At 43.3% G+C, this 18,540-nt stretch overlaps 1 protein-coding gene across 2 annotated transcripts in view; it reads right to left on the reverse strand.

The window, feature by feature from the left end:
* Positions 1-11,880, reverse strand: part of MGAT4D (MGAT4 family member D) — an 85,809-nt gene extending 73,929 nt beyond the window's left edge. For both annotated transcript variants that reach the window (XR_011364008.1, XM_069978625.1), the window contains exon 1: positions 11,625-11,880. Coding sequence is in view for 1 of the 2 variants with exons in the window: in XM_069978625.1 (XP_069834726.1) it covers positions 11,625-11,715 (91 nt within the window). In the remaining variant the exon portion in view is untranslated. The remainder of the gene's footprint in view (positions 1-11,624) is intronic.
* Between the last annotated feature and the right edge of the window lie 6,660 nt (positions 11,881-18,540).

Genomic DNA, 18,540 nt, shown 5'->3' on the forward strand with positions numbered 1-18,540 from the left:
GCTGATGCTTTGGATGCAGAGATGACTTTTTCGCTGGATCTTAGCCCTGAAAAGGACTTTGGGTTCAGTAGTAATCCTGCCTAACCAAAATGCTACTAAAACCTCTCTCTCCCTGCTCCAAGTTCTCTCCCTGACTAGGTTGAAAACGCATCTGCGGTCGAGAGGCGGAAGTCAATTATTAAATATTCGAGGTCATGTGGTTCAGCTATCCAATGAGGGTAGACGCAGTTTTCGCGCTGCGTGCGTACTCCCAGGGTCCCTCACGGCCTCCCTGCATGGTGATTGGATAAAAAAAAAGCGCCAAGTGCGATCGGAGGGCTTTAGAATGTTTCCCGGGTATTCGTCACACTACTCGATTGAATTAGAATCTTTCGAATACTGCAATATTCGATCGAATACCTACTCGATCGAATTGTATTTGCTTACCTCTAGTAGGTAATGGTGGTTATGTCATATCCCCCCCCCCTGCTCTGTATAGTGATGTGTGGCAACGCTAGATCAGAGAAGGGCAACGTATTAGCAAAAAAAAAAAAAAAAGTGAACCAAATAAATCTCCAGAGTACCCCTTTAAGTCCCATCAGAATAGAACAGATGAGCAGGAGAACCCCTGTGCTCTCTGCTTCTTCAAGAACAAGAAAAACAGTATGAACAAGTGTATCTCCTGTTTACCCTTTAAGCAATAGCAGAAAATGCTGCCAAGAGAGTCATAGGTGACATGTTAGAGTTCACCATACATCAAGCCGCACCAAAAACTATTTATAATGACGTGCCCGCCAGCACAGCTAACAGCGTAACGTAACACCGCAGCACCAGCAGTCAATGAGGATGCCCTCTCTTAGGGTGTGCTCACATGTGCAGGTTTTAAATTGATATTATTGAATACAACACCAGGACTGGGTGTGAAAAGTCATCCCAAGGGCAAACAATAAAAATCCGCACGTGACACAGATTGTCCAAAAGTTGCAAATTTGTGTGCAAAACCATGGTCTGTGCGAAAATCTGCTGCAACCCCCTCCCGCCGCTGCACTGTAAAAAATGCCGCTGCAGCAACGTTAATTTAAGATGGAGGATGACACAGGCACAGGAGCTGTGCCTGTGTCTTCCGCGGCGGGTATAAATGACCCAGTTGTGAAAGGGTTAAAGTCACTGTCATAACTTTCAAACTCTAAAATCAACAGTAGATGTGATATAAAGCAAGTTTCACACAGGAAGTCCAGTGTTTCCCAGGTCATCTGCACTCACACAGAGAAGGCAGTCATGTGACTGACAAACACATTGGGTTGTCACTCTCTGTACTGGCCGGGACTTCATGTGTTTAGACTCTTTATTTGAGCCAACACAAGACTTAAAAGCTTCAAGCGACTGGATCTAGATAGAGTAAGTATAGCTGCCCTCAGGAGACTGGGCCTGGATACAGTAAGTATAGCTGTTATATAGCTGCCCTCAGGAGACTGGGCCTGGATACAGTAAGTATAGCTGTTATATAGCAGCCTTCAGGAGACTGGACCTGGATACAGTAAGTATAGCTGTTATATAGCTGCCTTCAGGAGACTGGACCTGGATACAGTAAGTATAGCTGTTATATAGCTGCCTTCAGGAGACTGGACCTGGATACAGTAAGTATAGCTGTTATATAGCTGCCTTCAGGAGACTGGACCTGGATACAGTAAGTATAGCTGTTATATAGCAGCCTTCAGGAGACTGGACCTGGATACAGTAAGTATAGCTGTTATATAGCTGCCTTCAGGAGACTGGACCTGGATACAGTAAGTATAGCTGTTATATAGCTGCCTTCAGGAGACTGGACCTGGATACAGTAAGTATAGCTGTTATATAGCTGCCTTCAGGAGACTGGACCTGGATACAGTAAGTATAGCTGTTATATAGCTGCCTTCAGGAGACTGGACCTGGATACAGTAAGTATAGCTGTTATATAGCTGCCTTCAGGAGACTGGACCTGGATTTCTGGTAAGTATACTTTTATTTTACAGCATGATGGGAAAAAAAAGAATGTAAATTGTAAACTTGCTTTATTTGACATCTACAGTTGACATCATAGTTTTGAAAGTTGAGGAAGTGGGAAACTATGTTTCAGTGGCAGCTGCCTTAAGATGTTTGATCAGCTATCTGGTATAGGGCAGCTAAGACCTTTATATGTTTCACCTATGAAGAAAATCAATACAAGATATTACTATTTTGGCAGTTTCCTGGTCCCCATGGGATGCATACTGGATCCAGAGAGAGGCACAAGGCCCTGCAGGCTAATCCAGTATCTAAGACCACCAGTAGTAGATCTTTGCACACCCTCTCACCCCTATGTGTTTCCCGTTTATTTCTTGTTTCATCGCTACCCGATTTCTCAGATTAGTGACTTTGCATGCTAAGTTATATATAGGTTTTTGTAAAAAAAAATTGTTTCCTGACAATCACTCTTTACTTCTTTGTAATGAATATGCAATACTCTTATGTACCTTTTGGAACATTTTATGAATGTTCATTATATGTTGTGTTTAGTATACATGTATTGCGTTAACTAAAAATACAGTTAAAAAAAATATATAATATCAAACATGGTGTAAAGTGAAACTGGCTCAGTCACCCCTAGCTACCAATCAGATTCCACCTTTCATTTTCCAAAGAGTCTGTGGTTAATGAAAGGTGGAATCTGATTGGTTGCTAGGGGCGACTGAGCCAGTGTCACTTTACACCATGTCTGATAAATCTCCCCCATTGACTTTTCACATCATGTGTTTAAGTTTTGGTTTTAAGTATTTTAGGGTGAAGTCACTTCCATGGATAATATGGTGATGTCACTTCCTGGATAAGATGGTGATGTCACTTCCTGGATAACATGGTGATGTCACGACCCGACTCCCAGAGCTGTACGGGCTGTGGCTGCTGGAGAGGATGATGGCAGAGGGATGCTCAGTGTCCCTCCAGTGCCCTGTGTCCCTCTGCCATCATCCTCTCTAGCAGCCACAGCCCGCACAGCTCTGGGAGTCGGGTCATGACATCACCATGTTACCCGGGAAGTGGCATCACCATGTTACCCAGGAAGTGGCATCACCATGTTACCCAGGAAGTGGCATCACCATGTTACCCAGGAAGTGGCATCACCATGTTACCCAGGAAGTGGCATCACCATGTTACCCAGGAAGTGGCATCACCATGTTACCCAGGAAGTGGCATCACCATGTTACCCAGGAAGTGGCATCACCATGTTACCCAGGAAGTGGCATCACCATGTTACCCAGGAAGGGGCATCACCATGTTACCCAGGAAGGGACATCACCATGTTACCCAGGAAGGGACATCACCATGTTACCCAGGAAGTGACATCACCGTGTTATCCAGGAAGTGACATCACCATGTTACCCAGGAAGTGAAGCCTTGATGCAGTAGTAAGTGCAGGGAAAAAAGCACTTTATAAGCATTTCCCGTAACAAGTCAATATTGGGGATTTGTATAACTTTTGGGGGGCAATACAATACTTTAATAAAACTTTACGCCAGACTTCTCCTTTAAGTTCTATAAAAAGAGAAGCACCTACAGGCTGTAGCCATCTACTTCTTCCACTATGTGGTTACTTTCACATAAAAGTATTACGTACTGGGATACTGACTGTAATAACGCAAGATGGAAATCATCAGGATGATTTCACAGACAGTGAGAGAAAGGCACCAAAAAGTGTGTGTACAACTTTAAGGATTAGTAAACTGGGAAAATACACACATCAGCTGAGAAGTCCAGTGGGAGAGACAATAGAAAAGTCATCTATTATTGAGGCGTTCGTCACTTACTGGCTTTAATCCTTTGGCTTGATACCGTATTCTACTTCTAATGCAGGGATGGGGAACCTTCATCCATCAAGCTTTTAAAAAAAAAACTACAATTCCCATCATGCCTGGACAGCGCTGTCCAGGCATGATGGGAGTTTTAGTTTTGCAACAGCTGGAGGGCCGAAGGTTCCCTACTCCTGCTCTAAAAGAAAAGGGGGCATCAAATTCTGGCACAAAAAGTCTTCAGATACAACAGATTTACCAATCAGCCCGATACATGGCGAGAAACCTATCACATTTTTAAGTACTTATCAGCTGCTGTACGTCCTGCAGGAAATGGTGTTTTCCTTTCAGTCTGAGACAGTGCTCTCTGCTGCCATCTCTGTCCATGTCAGGAACCGTCCAGAGCAGGAGAGGTTTTCTATGGGGATTTGCTACTGCTCTGGACAGTTCCTGACATGGCAGCAGAGAGCACTGTCTCAGACTGAAAGGAAAACACCACTTCCTGCAGGACATACAGCAGCTGATAAGTACTGGAAGACTGGAGATTTTCAAATAAAAGTAAATTACAAATCTATATAACTTTCTAATACCAGTTGATTTGAAAGAAAAAGATTTTGGGCAGAGTACCCCTTTAAGAACTAGACAGTTAGGAAATGTGGACCATTGTATTGCTGGAGAAGGAAGCACGGGATGTGTTAGCTTTCAGATCATATTACAGCATGTCTTGCAGCTTTTCATACAATGGATGACACTTCATACCCATGGCTTATATCACACGATTTGGTAGCCTTAGAGGTGAGAAGTAATGTGGCAGGTCCCTTTCTGCAGCAATGCGCATCTGCTGCGGTTCCCACACAATTATCCATATTATAATGACAGGAACTGCACAGAGTTTCCACGCTCATTTTCTTCAGCGCGCCACACACTTCCAGATGGAAAAAACAAAGGCGGCGAGAACGGCACGGTCATACGATTTATACTATACTGCTCGCATAATAACATCCTATTATTGTTTAGTGTCTTATAATGGAAGGGATTAAAAAAGTAAACTATTAGGAAGCCGGGCCGGCATCTGTAGGAGTCATCACAGTAAGTATAGCACAAGTCCCAAGGTTTCAGGAACTGTCCAGAGCAGCAGCAAATCCCCATAGAAAACCTCTCCTGCTCTGGACAGTTCCTGACATGGACAGAGGTGGCAGCAGAGAGCACTGTGTCAGACTGGAGAGAATACACCACTTCCTGCAGGACATACAGCAGCTGATAAGTACTAGAAGACTGTAGATTTTTAAATAGAAGTAAATTACGAATCAATATAACTTTCTGAAACCAGTTGATTTGAAAGAAAATGATTTTCAATGGAGTACCCATGTCAAGTGTCAGAAATCATAACACTGAAAGCAGTACTGAAACCAATGGCACGAATTTGTTCCATGCAGTCTCATCCCTACAGTGTTAGTAGGGCATACTCTCAGTCAAACATCATTTTAATGTAGTTTTGAGATTACTTCTGAAACCTGAGCCCTGACTGACATCTAACGCGACGCTGATGCCGATGTGTGTGTCAAGAGTCAGGTATAAGAATCACACAACACAGCCAGATATTAGGGTCAGAGTAAGTTATTAAAGTTATGCTGCGTTTACACGGAACGATTATCGTTCGAATTTGCACAATAATGATCGAATTCGAACGATAATCGTATGTGTAAACAAAACGAACAATCAAAGGACGAGCGAGAAATCGTTCATTTTGATCTTACATGTCGTTCACCGATTTTACTTATGTGAGAGATAGGCTTAAACGATCGCAAAACGATTTTTCCGTACGATATATCGTTCCGTCTAAACGCTGAACGTTCTAGAAAAACATTGTTCTTTCAATATCGTTAATCGTACGATTGGGTGAATCATAGCTCCGTGTAAACGCAGCATTAGATGTTATTGTATCAGTCAGATATCAGCATGTAATGTCAGAGTCAGGCTTCAGTTAGTGTCACATGTCAGAATCAGACATCGGCATCAGGTGTAAGGGCCCTATTCCACGGGACGATTATCGTTCAGATTATCGTTCGAATCTAAGCGATAATCGTTCAGTTGAATAGCAGTTAACGATTAACAACCGAACGAGAAGTCGTTAATCGTTTAATAAGACCTGGACCTATTATTATCGTTGCTCGTTCGCAAATCATTCGCATTGAATAAGACGCCGTTCGGTCGTTCGCAGTAGTGACGAATGCAATAGTGACGACAAGACGACTGCAAGAACGATCATAAATAACGATTATCGTTCCATGTAAATGGGTTAACGATTTCAGGCCTTTCGCAATAGCGGTCGTTGGGATCGTTTATCGTTAACGATTATGCGAACGATAATCGTCCCGTGGAATAGGGCCCTAAGAGTTAAATGTGTCACATGACATGAGTGCACTGTCAGAGTCACACATCATTAGAGGTCAGTCATCTGTCAGGCATGTAGTGTCAGTGTCACATGTCAGAATCAGACATCGGCATCTAAGAGTTAAATGTGTCACATGGCAGAGTGCATTGTCAGAGTCTGATATCGGCATCAAGGGGCACAGCTAAGAGTCAGATGTTAGGTCGAGGGGTCAAAGTAAGGTATCAGCGTCAGACATCAGTGCCAGGGGTCAGATGTCAGAATGAGGGGTCAGATATGAGCATCAGGGGTCAAAGTTATCTCTCAGATGGAGAGGTCAGACACGTTAGAAGACGGGAAATATTACGGCATTGCTATTTCAGCCACAATTTTTTTAACAGACAATACAAATGTCCATTGTCCATATAAACAGCCATTTAATAAATTTCATGGCTAGGGATGAGCGAATGCGGAACTTGAGTGAACGAATGTGGAATTACAGCGAACGATAAGCAAACGATTAACGACGGTCTTAGGTTCAGATCTAAATAAACAATCAACAACACATGAACGATTTTTCATGATTATCGCGCCAAAAAATCGTTAAATTGTTCGAATTTAAACGATAATCGTTCTGTGTAATTGCAGGCAACGATCGAAAAATCGTATGTCGTTGATTTAGATCTGTAACCTAAAAGTATTGTTAATCGTTCGCTGTAATTCCACGTTCGTTCAAGTTCCGCATTTTTCATTGTTTTTCTGGGATCAGAAGGAATAAACGATCATAGTAACGATTATCGTTCTGTGTAATAAGGTGAACGATTTCAGGTTAATGATAAACAATCTCGTTTGCAATAGTTTATCGATAGTCGTTTATCGTTAAAAATCGCTCAGTGTAATAGGACCCCAACACTGTAAATTGGCTCATCCCTCGGACCCTTACTCCATGTAAAGGAGGAAGCGATCAGCTGCTTAGGCTAGGTTCACACTGCGTTTTCAGCATCCGTTTAACGGATCCGTTTTTTTAACGTCCAGAAAAATAGGGTCAGCAACGTTTTTTGGTCCGCCAAAAAAAACGGATCCGTTTTTTTTATAATGGAAGTCAATGGAAAAACGGATGCACACAAATGAATCCGTTTTTTGCAATCCGTTTTTCATGCGTTTTTTCAAAAAACGGATGCGTTAAACGGATGCTGAAAACGCAGTGTGAACCTAGCCTTATTCTTCAGCCGATGGAATATTTTATGCCGCCACATATACGATATCAGCCGCATCTCTCGTCATAACTTTCTGGTTTACTGCCAACCCCCTGCTTGTTTTAGTCATTGGTATTCTTGGAAATGCAGTTTATATGCCAAACCCTGCATAGTTATCTCATGCAGAACACACTAACTGCCCAAGTTAAAGGGGCACTCCAGCGAAAATCTTTTTCTCTCAAGTCAACTGTTTTCAGAAAGTTATACAGATTTCTAATTTACTTCTATTAAAAAAATCTGCAGTCTTCCAGTACTTATCAGCTGCTGTATGTCCTGCAGGAAACTGTATTCTCTCCATTCTGACACAGTGCTCTCTGCTGCCACCTCTGTCCATGTCAGGAACTGTCGAGAGCAGCAGCAAATCCTCATAGAAAACCTCTCCTGCTCTGGACAGTTCCTGACATGGACAGAGGTGGCAGCAGAGAGCACTGTGTCAGACTGGAGAGAATACACCACTTCCTGAAGGACATACAGCAGCTGATACGTATGGTAAGACTTGAAATGTTTAAATAGAATTAAATTACAAATCTATATAACTTTCTGAAACCAGCTGATTTGAAAGAAAAAGATTTCGCCAGAGTCCCCCTTAAAAGAAGTTATACAGACTTCTAAATTCAGGGCCGATTTCTTCCAAAAACAATGCCGTGCCTGTCCTCAGGATGTCTGCGGTATTACAACTCAGTACCATTCACTTCAATGGAACTAAACTGTGGTACCACGCACAAACTGAAGACATGGGTGACGCTGTTTTCGGAAGGCGGCGGCCATGTTTTTCTCATGATTGATAACCCCTTTAAGCTGTTTATTGTTATATCAGACAACAGGCTTGTTCTTTGTAACCGTGGACCATGATGCAGATTACAGCTCAAAATAAGTACAAGATAAGGAGTGTAATACATTAGTCAGCACATGATAGGTTAGATTTAGTCACTAAATGGGGGTCAAAGGTGAACAGACGTTATCTCGAAGCATCTGGTTTTCAGAGGACCTGAGGCCGTTCCTGAGCCGCCTGCAAGAAAAGCTGCCGCTCAATTGTTACTCCAGACGGAATACAAATATTTACTTGTGGTGATTGTAGACCCATTCATTTAAATGGCCCCATTCCTGTGTTCTCTACGAGAAGGGGTAAGCCACAGTCAGACAGCTCTGGCGGCTTATATCTCCGAGAATAAAGGGGGTCAGGCGGTGTTTTTCCATCTCACCTCACCCCTATCTCCACTGATATAGAGGCCAGGGTATAATAGGAGGTAGTTTCACAGTACACTGCAATATAGAGGAATCTCAGTGTACTCCACAAGTGATTGTTCAAGTCCTCCAGGAGAATTAGAAATGTAACAAACAAACAAAAAAACAATAAAAAAATAAAAAAATGACCCAAGCCAAAAATTTTAAATTACTACCCCCACCCCCCCAAAAAATAAATAAAATAATTGCCCAATGCTGGAATGGTCCAACTACTAAATATGACAAAAACATGTAAATAGACTTTAAAGCTCCTAAGAAGTCCAATGACCCAAACTGGTACCACTAAAAACTACGGCTCATCGTGCAAATAAATAACATAGAACTACACAGTAACACATAAACCATATACATTGGGTATTGCTACAGTTGTATAAAAACCTCTATAAGTTGCGTTTCCATCAAACAGCAAAGGAAAAAAAAAATAGTAATAATGCTGGTTTCACACATGACATCCAAAGCCATGTTGTAACAAAAACAGGTCACCATAACTGTCCAGACCCGGATATTGGTCGGACCGGTTGCCCTTCTCTTTTGAAATCCAACACTCCAATCCTTGTTTCCTCCAGCATACCCATCACATTGTGATCAGCGCCTCCTCCCTCACTGATCTTGTCTATGGGCAGCTTCAGGCTATGTTCACACTATGTAAAAACAACGGCCGTTGCTTTTATATAGTGTGAACATAGCCTTAGGCTGCTTTCACACATGCAGCTTTTGAGCCAAGGCCGGGAGTGGATCCAGTAGGAAGCAGAAGTATAAGTCCTCCCTTTATATTTCCCTGTCCTTTTTAATCCACAAAGGCTTTGATAGAAAAACTTCCCTGTGTGAAAACGGCCTTAGCGGTTTTCCCTTCTCAAAATTTTTGCACACCCACACTGACACATGCAGAACCCATCTACAACAAGGCCCCCTCCCCCCTTGTTCTATATAGACATGTGCGGGTCACACATCAATCACTGATCCTCAGAATCACATCTATCTTCTGGTGCGTTTACACAGAGATTTATCTGACAGATCTTTGAAGCCAAAGCCAGGAACAGACTATACACAGAGATCAGGTCATAAAGCAAGGACTGAGATTTCTTCTCTTTTCAAATCCATTCCTGGTTTTGGCTTCAAAGATCTGTCAGATAAATCTGTCTGTGTAAACGCACCACTACAGACTCTGTATCCATCCTTAGGGTATAAACCCACACACCGTATACGCAGCAAATACGCAGCAGATTAGATCGAAATAACTGAACACAGCATCAAATCTGCTGCGTATTTGCTGTGTATACGGTGTGTGGGTTTGTACCCTTAGACAATCTGGGTTGATTCATACTGAGAAACTCTCGGATAATGTCCGCGGAATTCCGCTGTCTGTCCCCTCGCACAGCCGTGCGCCTTTTCCGCCAGCTCCATAGACACCATTCTATGGGGCGGCGTATTCCGCCGAAAGAAGTGACAGAATGTCAGAAAATAGGTCTTCTCATGGTTCTCAATGCGGCTCAACAAGTCTACAGGGTACCAGTCCTATAAGACCTGGGTGCCATACATCTGCTCTGGTTACTACTATGCTCTATAGCATGGGTCTCCAAACTGCGGCCCTCCATCTGTTGCAAAACTACATTTCCCATCATGCCTGGACAGCCAAATCCAAAGCTTTAGCTGTCCAGGCATGATGGGAGTTGTAGTTTGGAGACCCATGCTCTATAGTCCTGTACAGTCCTCGTCTATAAGGCATCAGTCCTTCTTCTCCAGTTAGCATTACACCATGGAAACTTGTAAAGACTTCATAGTTGTTGTGACGCTACAAGTGCCCAGGGTGTCAGCCCGGACCAGTAATGCCACAATACCCGGTAGACAATATTCTTCCTATCATTGGCACTCCACTCTTCTTTATGTTCTTTAGTTTTTTTACATATGTATATACACACACAAAGTATTCGCTCCGGGAAGTGCCGGACTGGCCTAACGGAGGACCGGAGAATTCCCCGGTGGGCCCTCAGCTTTAGAACCTGCACTAACATTGACTGACATGTGGTTTCTCACTCATTCACCATTGGTGGGCCCACAGGATCATTTCCCCTGGTGGGCCCCAGATACCCCTGTCCGACACTGGTAAAATTGGCGCCTATAATTCACGTGGCTTTTATAATTGTATCGTATACCATTGACGATGAAATGTTTGAGTCATTTATTGACGTTTCTCACGACCTGGATCCCAACACACATGGCACCGTCTTCTCTGCTTTCTACCACCCACCAATGTATACCGGTAGAGAAAGGTCAATAAATGGCCGAAACATCATGATATACAATACAATTATAAAAGCTACGTGAACTACAAGCCAGTGTCGGACTGGGGTATCTGGGGAAATGATTCTGAGCGCCCACCAATGAAGAAGCAGTGAGAAACCACATGTCAGTCAGTGTTAGTGCAGATTATAAAGCTGGGGGCCCACCGGAGGATTGCCCGGCACTCCGGTGGGCCAGTCCGACACTTTTACATATACATATATAAATAATCCAAAGAACCTGTTGCGATAGGAAGAAATATTACGTTTGTGTTACAATTGTACAGACATCCTACTAAGACAGGCACAGGATACAAGCGACAGTCACTGTATCACCCCTGCTGGAGGGTCACAGATTGGGAGACATTGTCCTATACCTGTGGCAACCCCCTGGCAGCCAGGACTGCCACCTGCATGCTGGGAGTTGTAGTTCTTCTGCAACAGCTGTAGAGCTATAGGTTGGCGACCACTGCTCTATAGTAGGGATAGGAAGCCTTGGCTCTCTAGCTGTTGCAAAACTACAACTCCCATCATGCCTGGACAGCCGAAGGCTGTCCAGGCATGCTGGGAGTTGTAGTTTTGCAATAGTTGGAGAGCCAAGATTCTCTATCCCTGGTATAGGCATTAGTCCTGAGACCGATACAGAGTATAGGGGAGAGGTGCCATTCACTGCTATGGGGGTTGCTCTTACCTTTGTCTCTGTACCAGGCTGTGTACCACGATAGGGAGCAGAGAGCAGCCATGCAGAGCAGTGTCAGCACGCTGCCATTCCTGCACCTCATCTCACATACTGCAGCGGAGCTCCCCGACCACACGTGCCCTCCCGCCTCTCCTGCCCGGTGCCTCCGTGCCCTCCCGCCTCTCCTGCCCGGTGCCTCCGTGCCCTCCCGCCTCTCCTGCCCGGTGCCTCCGTGCCCTCCGCCTCCTGGTGAGGGGTGAGTGTCGCAGCCTGTGTCGCCCAGGTGAGTGCGGTCCCTGCGGGCGTCCTCCTGTCCTCCTCCGTCCCCCCTCCGCGCCCTCATCACCCGCACCAGCTGCGGCCCCGCCCTCCCGGCTTTCCTCTCTTTCACTTCTCTGACGGTGATAACGAGCTCGTGGAATCCTGCCTGTCCGGCTCTGTTCACACTGCGGCTGCGGTCGGTGACCTCTGACCTTATTGTGGAGGTGAAGAGGCTGGGAGTTATAATGCAGTTCCAGTCACTTACCTCAGTGTAATGTTGTGTGGTGCTGGGGTTGTTCTCCATTATCCAGGGCTCCTATGATGCCTCCTGCAGTTATTTATTAACAGAGGTCACTGACCCCGGCACTCATTCTTATACAAGCAGAATCCAGGGCAAAATCCTGTCAGATACCTGAGCTGTGCCCAGGTGGGTGTCCGACAGGTGCCATCCCTGGTGTAATTGTTTGTACCTGGGACTCACCTGGCCGTTCACCTTGATGCTGGGACCTCACCAAACCACACATACCACCGTACAGACAATGCCTACACTATTCCCCTAGTAGTGCCAAACTAGCAAAGTGCAGGAAAATATGCTGCTCCACCTGTAGTAAACCAACACTACAGTGCAGGAATATATACTGCTCCACCTGTAGTAAACCAATACCACAGTGAAGAAATACATACTGCTCCACCTGTAGTAAACCAACACTACAGTGCAGGAATATATACTGCTCCTCCTGTAGTAAACCAACACTACAGTGCAGGAATATATACTGCTCCTCCTGTAGTAAACCAACACTACAGTGCAGGAATATATACTGCTCCACCTGTAGTAAACCAACACTACAGTGCAGGAATATATACTGCTCCACCTGTAGTAAACAAACACTACAGTGCAGGAATATATACTGCTCCACCTGTAGTAAACCAGCACCACAGTGCAGGAATATATACTGCTCCACCTGTAGTAAACCAGCACTACAGTGCAGGAATATATACTGCTCCTCCTGTAGTAAACAAACACTACAGTGCAGGAATATATACTGCTCCACCTGTAGTAAACCAACACTACAGTGCAGGAATATATACTGCTCCACCTGTAGTAAACAAACACTACAGTGCAGGAATACATACTGCTCCACCTGTAGTAAACCAACACTACAGTGCAGGAATATATACTGCTCCACCTGTAGTAAACCAGCACTACAGTGCAGGAAAATATAATGCTCCACCTGTAGTAAACCAGCACTACAGTGCAGGAAAATATACTGCTCCACCTGTAGTAAACAAACACTACAGTGCAGGAATATATACTGCTCCACCTGTAGTAAACCAACACCTTAGCTCAGGAATACATACTACTCCACCACCTGTAGTAACCTAAAAACAATAGTGCAGGAAAAAACCCTGCTCCACCCGTAGTAGAACAACACTACAGTACAGTAATACATACTACTCCACCTGTAGTAAACCAACACTACAGTACAGTGATACATACTACTCCACCTGTAGTAACTCAGCACTACCGTGCAGGAATACATACTGCTCCACCTATAGTAACCTAAAACCATAGTGCAGAAAAAAATCCTTAACTTGTAGTAGAACAACACCGCAGTACAGTAATACATACTACTCCACCTACAGTAAATCAACACTGCAGTCCATCAATAAATACTGCTCCACCTGTAGTAACCCCATACAAGTCACACTTGGGGCCGGTGGGCCTGATACTAGTACCTGATGCTGATCTCATTGATCATTGTGGCAATGTATCAGCCTATGTTAGTCGGGGGGGGGGCATTTCCTCTCCGCTGCAGCTGCCTGTTTCTGTGAGCTGGGCAGGAAGATGGAAGGCAGAGATGTGCTCCGCATCCTCCTCTGTCCTACTGTCAATACACTGGTTTTACTTATTATTACTTAAAGTGTCCCTGTCGATATATCTTTCAAGATCTAAATCAACAGCAGATGTGATATAAGGCATGTTTGCAATTTACATTTATTGTTTTTTTTTTTTGTTATCATGGAGAACACGGCACTTCCTGTTTTCTGACTGTTTAAAAAAAAAAAAAAAAACAGGAAACAGTCAGAAAACAGGAAGTGCTGTGTATCCCAGGCCATCTGAGCAATCACAGAGAAAAGGCAGTCATGTGATTGACAGACACAGTGAGCTGTAACTCTCTGTAATGATCGGAATTCCTGTGTTTAGTCTCTTTTATTTCAACCAGCACAAGTCAGAAAATCTGCCTTCAGAAGACTGGACCTGGATACAGTAAGTATAGCTGGTATATAGCTGCCTTCAGAAGACTGGACCTGGATACAGTAAGTATAGCTGTTATATAGCTGCCTTCAGAAGACTGGACCTGGATACAGTAAGTATAGCTGGTATATAGCTGCCTTCAGAAGACTGGACCTGGATACAGTAAGTATAGCTGTTATATAGCAGCCTTCATGAGTCTGGACCTGGATACAGTAAGTATAGCTGTTATATAGCTGCCTTCAGGAGACTGGACCTGGATACAGTAAGTATAGCTGTTATATAGCAGCCTTCAGAAGACTGGACCTGGATACAGTAAGTATAGCTGTTATATAGCTGCCTTCAGGAGACTGGACCTGAATACAGTAAGTATAGCTGTTATATAGCTGCCTTCAGGAGACTGGACCTGGATACAGTAAGTATAGCTGTTATATAGCAGCCTTCAGGAGACTAGACCTGGATAGAGTAAGTATAGCTGTTATATAGCTGCCATATAGCTGCCTTTAGGAGACTGGACCTGGATACAGTAAGTATAGCTGTTATATAGCAGCCTTCATGAGTCTGGACCTGGATACAGTAAGTACAGCTGTTATATAGCTGCCTTCAGGAGACTGGACCTGGATACAGTTAGTATAGCTGTTATATAGCTGCCTTCAGGAGACTGGACCTGGATACAGTAAGTATAGCTGTTATATAGCAGCCTTCAGAAGACTGGACCTGGATACAGTAAGTATAGCTGTTATATAGCTGCCTTCAGGAGACTGGACCTGAATACAGTAAGTATAGCTGTTATATAGCTGCCTTCAGGAGACTGGACCTGGATACAGTAAGTATAGCTGTTATATAGCAGCCTTCAGGAGACTGGACCTGGATACAGTAAGTATAGCTGTTATATAGCTGCCTTCAGGAGACTGGACCTGGATACAGTAAGTATAGCTGTTATATAGCAGCCTTCATGAGTCTGGACCTGGATACAGTAAGTATAGCTGTTATATAGCTGCCTTCAGGAGACTGGACCTGGATACAGTAAGTATAGCTGTTATATAGCTATATTTTATATATATATATAAAAAAAAAAAGTGTCTAATTTTCATGTCAGAAAGTGCCCCCCTCCCAGGTGCATCCCTAGTGCCTAGAGGGAAATACGGCCCTGACTACAATATCTTCCCTATTACCGAGCACACTCTTTTGACAATGCCTGCTGTCTTATAAACATACAGAGGACAAACAGCTGCTGCCAGATACCTCTGGGAAGAAGGAGTCAGATGAGTTAGGGTCTGTTCACACTAAAGAATTTGCATGGAATTTCAAGCGGGACACGGACTCCGCTTGAAATTCTGTGCAAATTCCGTAGTAAGAACGGACCCTTACAAAAGAAATGGAGAGGAAACACGGCTCAGGCACAGTCTGTGATCATAACCTAAGGCAAAACTGCCCACATGATTTAGCCCAGAATTCAGTTGCTCTAGAACCCGATGTGCTAGACTCTATTGAGATTCATAAAAAAAAATTCCCATGTGCTGATAAATCTCTCATTCATATTTGTTTGCGTAAAGCCGCCTAGTTTCTAGTGATTAATCGCTAATCGCTTATCTATTCTGATGGAAGGAACGGATGCGATCTGGAGGGTTAAGCAAGAAAGGGAAATCCCCTACCTAAAAATAAAAATATCTGCTATAACAGGTTTGATGGAATTAGGTCAGTAGCTTATGACAATTATTCACATACACATAAAAATTAAAAAAATTTAGAATTAAGCTGAGACTTCCTGTTGTGTCTGTGGTGATAAGAGGAGGCTGCTGTAAAGTCACCTGTACCACATTGCAGGTCATACGGGATACCAAAGATCAACTCCAACACGATTTATTGAGTCCAACTATAACGCGTCAGGTATATAGCGCCCCTTCATCAGATTCAGGACAAACATGGTATACTCAGGACATAAAACTACTTAAATACGAGTGCAACTGTCAGCCATTGGACCACCTCTAGCTCCGGGGGAAATTAACCCTTCATGCACTCAAGTCTTCAGCTAAAAAATCTTCAAAAATGAAACCATAAAACATAATCTATAAAATATCCATCATGTTGTCCTCATATTACATATGTTTCATAACCATCATTTCCACAGCATAATTTATAAGGGTGCCACATAGTAAACTCGTGATCCATAAAATTCTAATCCATAACATAAATCACATCATGTGCCTGCACTCACACACAGCTATACACACTGCAGCTATAATGTGCCTGCACTCACACTCAGCTATACACACTGCTGCTATAATGTGCCTGCAGTCACACTCAGCTATACACACTGCTGCTATAATGTGCCTGCACTCACACTCAGCTATACACACTGCTGCTATAATGTGCCTGCACTCACACTCAGCTATACACACTGCTGCTATAATGTGCCTGTATTATACTCCACATGCTGATTGCTATACTCTACAGTAACTTATAATATGACATATTCAGCTTTCTAACTGTTTGTTTTACATGTTATTCAGAATTAAAAAAAATCATGATTTTGGGGTGTGGAACCAATTGTTTGCATTTTAATGATACCTTATTGGAAAATTTGCTTTGGTTTAAGAATGTTTGATTACAAGCACAGTCCCGGAAAGAATTATGTTTGTAATCCAAGGCACCACTGTATTCCGCTTCCGGTGACGCTGTGCGGGTCACGGACATCCCGAGATGGAGCGCACACTGCCCCACATGGGTTCCAGTTTAAAGCGTGTTCGGTTCACCATGAAAGAGGCCGGCGCGACTGTGGCACCACCTGGTAAGCATGCCAAATGGGTTATATATAAATAGCAGCTTATCTGATAAAGATAGCATGGAGATGATGTGATAAATCACGTTTATAATGGAGGCAATGTGATGTTGTTTATGTGATGGATTAGGATTTCATGGCTGATGAGTTTACTATGTGGCACCCTTATGAATTATGCTGTGGAAATGATGGTTATGAAATATATGTAATATGAGGACAACGAGATATAGATAACATATTTTAGGTAATTATTTATGGATGTTTTATAGATTTTGGGGGAGATTTATCAAACATGGTGTAAAGTGAGACTGGCTCAGTTGCCCCTAGCAACCAATCAGATTCCACCTTTCATTTTCCAAAGAGTCTGTGAGGAATGAAAGGTGGAATCTGATTGGTTGCTAGGGGCGACTGAGCCAGTTTCACTTTACACCATGTTTTATAACTCTCCTCCTATGTTTTATGGATTATGTTTTTGAAGTTTTTTCAGCTGAAGATATGGTGCATGAAGGTTTCATTTCCCCGGAGGTTATTAACACACATTACAAAGTTATATAACTTTGTAATGTGTGTTAATTAAGCTTTAAAAAATTTCTGGAGTACTCCTTTAAGTAGTTTTATGTCATGAGTGTACTACGTTTGTCCTGAATCTGATGAAGGGGCGCTATAGCCCTGAAATGCGTTATAGTTGCACTCAATAAATCGTGATGGATCTTTGGTATCCTTTGGGGGAGGGGCGCAATGTCCGGGTCATTTTTTTCTTGGCTGAATCATCTCATCCTGAACTGCCACAGCTCCTCCTATGTGGAGCACGGATTGAACCTGTCCAGACGACTGCTGCACCCTAAGATACAAAATGGCCGCCCGCATAACAATAAAAAAAAGGGAAGTGAAAAATAAATGACAGTCATAAAGTAGAAACAGATTAGAATACGAGAACAAGTTTTAGTATCTGATCAGTATCTCATCAGGAAAAGAAAATGCAGGTGAGACATTCCCTTTAATTGCAGTAACTGATTATTTCATTGCAGTGATTAATAATTTATGTCTTTTAATGCGTCAGGTTGCGGTCACACAGAGCATTTAATGCACGTTTACTTAGTGTTAATTACAGCTATTTTCCCCAAAAATATCAACATTCTGTCAAATTTGCAGCAAAGATATCGCTATTTTACAAGAAAAATGTGAATTTGTGGCAAAATACCACTAATTCATGCTAATTAAATGTGCATTAAATGCTCTGTGTGACCATAGCCGAAATACAATAAAACTCCAGCATGTGAGAACATACCCTAAGGGTGCCTTCACACGTACCGGATCCGCAGCGGATTTCACGCTGCGAGTTTTCATTCAGCCACAGCCCGCACAGCATTGGGAGTCAGGTCGTGACATCACTATTTTATCCAGGAAGCGATATCACCATGTTATCCAGAAAGTGACATCACCATGTTATCCAGGAAGTGACATCACCATGTTATCCAGGAAGTGACAGTACCGTGTTATCCAGGAAGTGACATCACCATGTTATCCAGGAAATGACATCACCATGGTATCCAGGAAGTGACATCACCATGGTATCCAGGAAGTGACATCACCATGTTATCCAGGAAGTGACATCACCATGTTATCCAGGA

Source organism: Dendropsophus ebraccatus, chromosome 7 (genome assembly GCF_027789765.1).
Source record: "Dendropsophus ebraccatus isolate aDenEbr1 chromosome 7, aDenEbr1.pat, whole genome shotgun sequence".
NCBI classification, from domain to species: domain Eukaryota; kingdom Metazoa; phylum Chordata; class Amphibia; order Anura; family Hylidae; genus Dendropsophus; species Dendropsophus ebraccatus.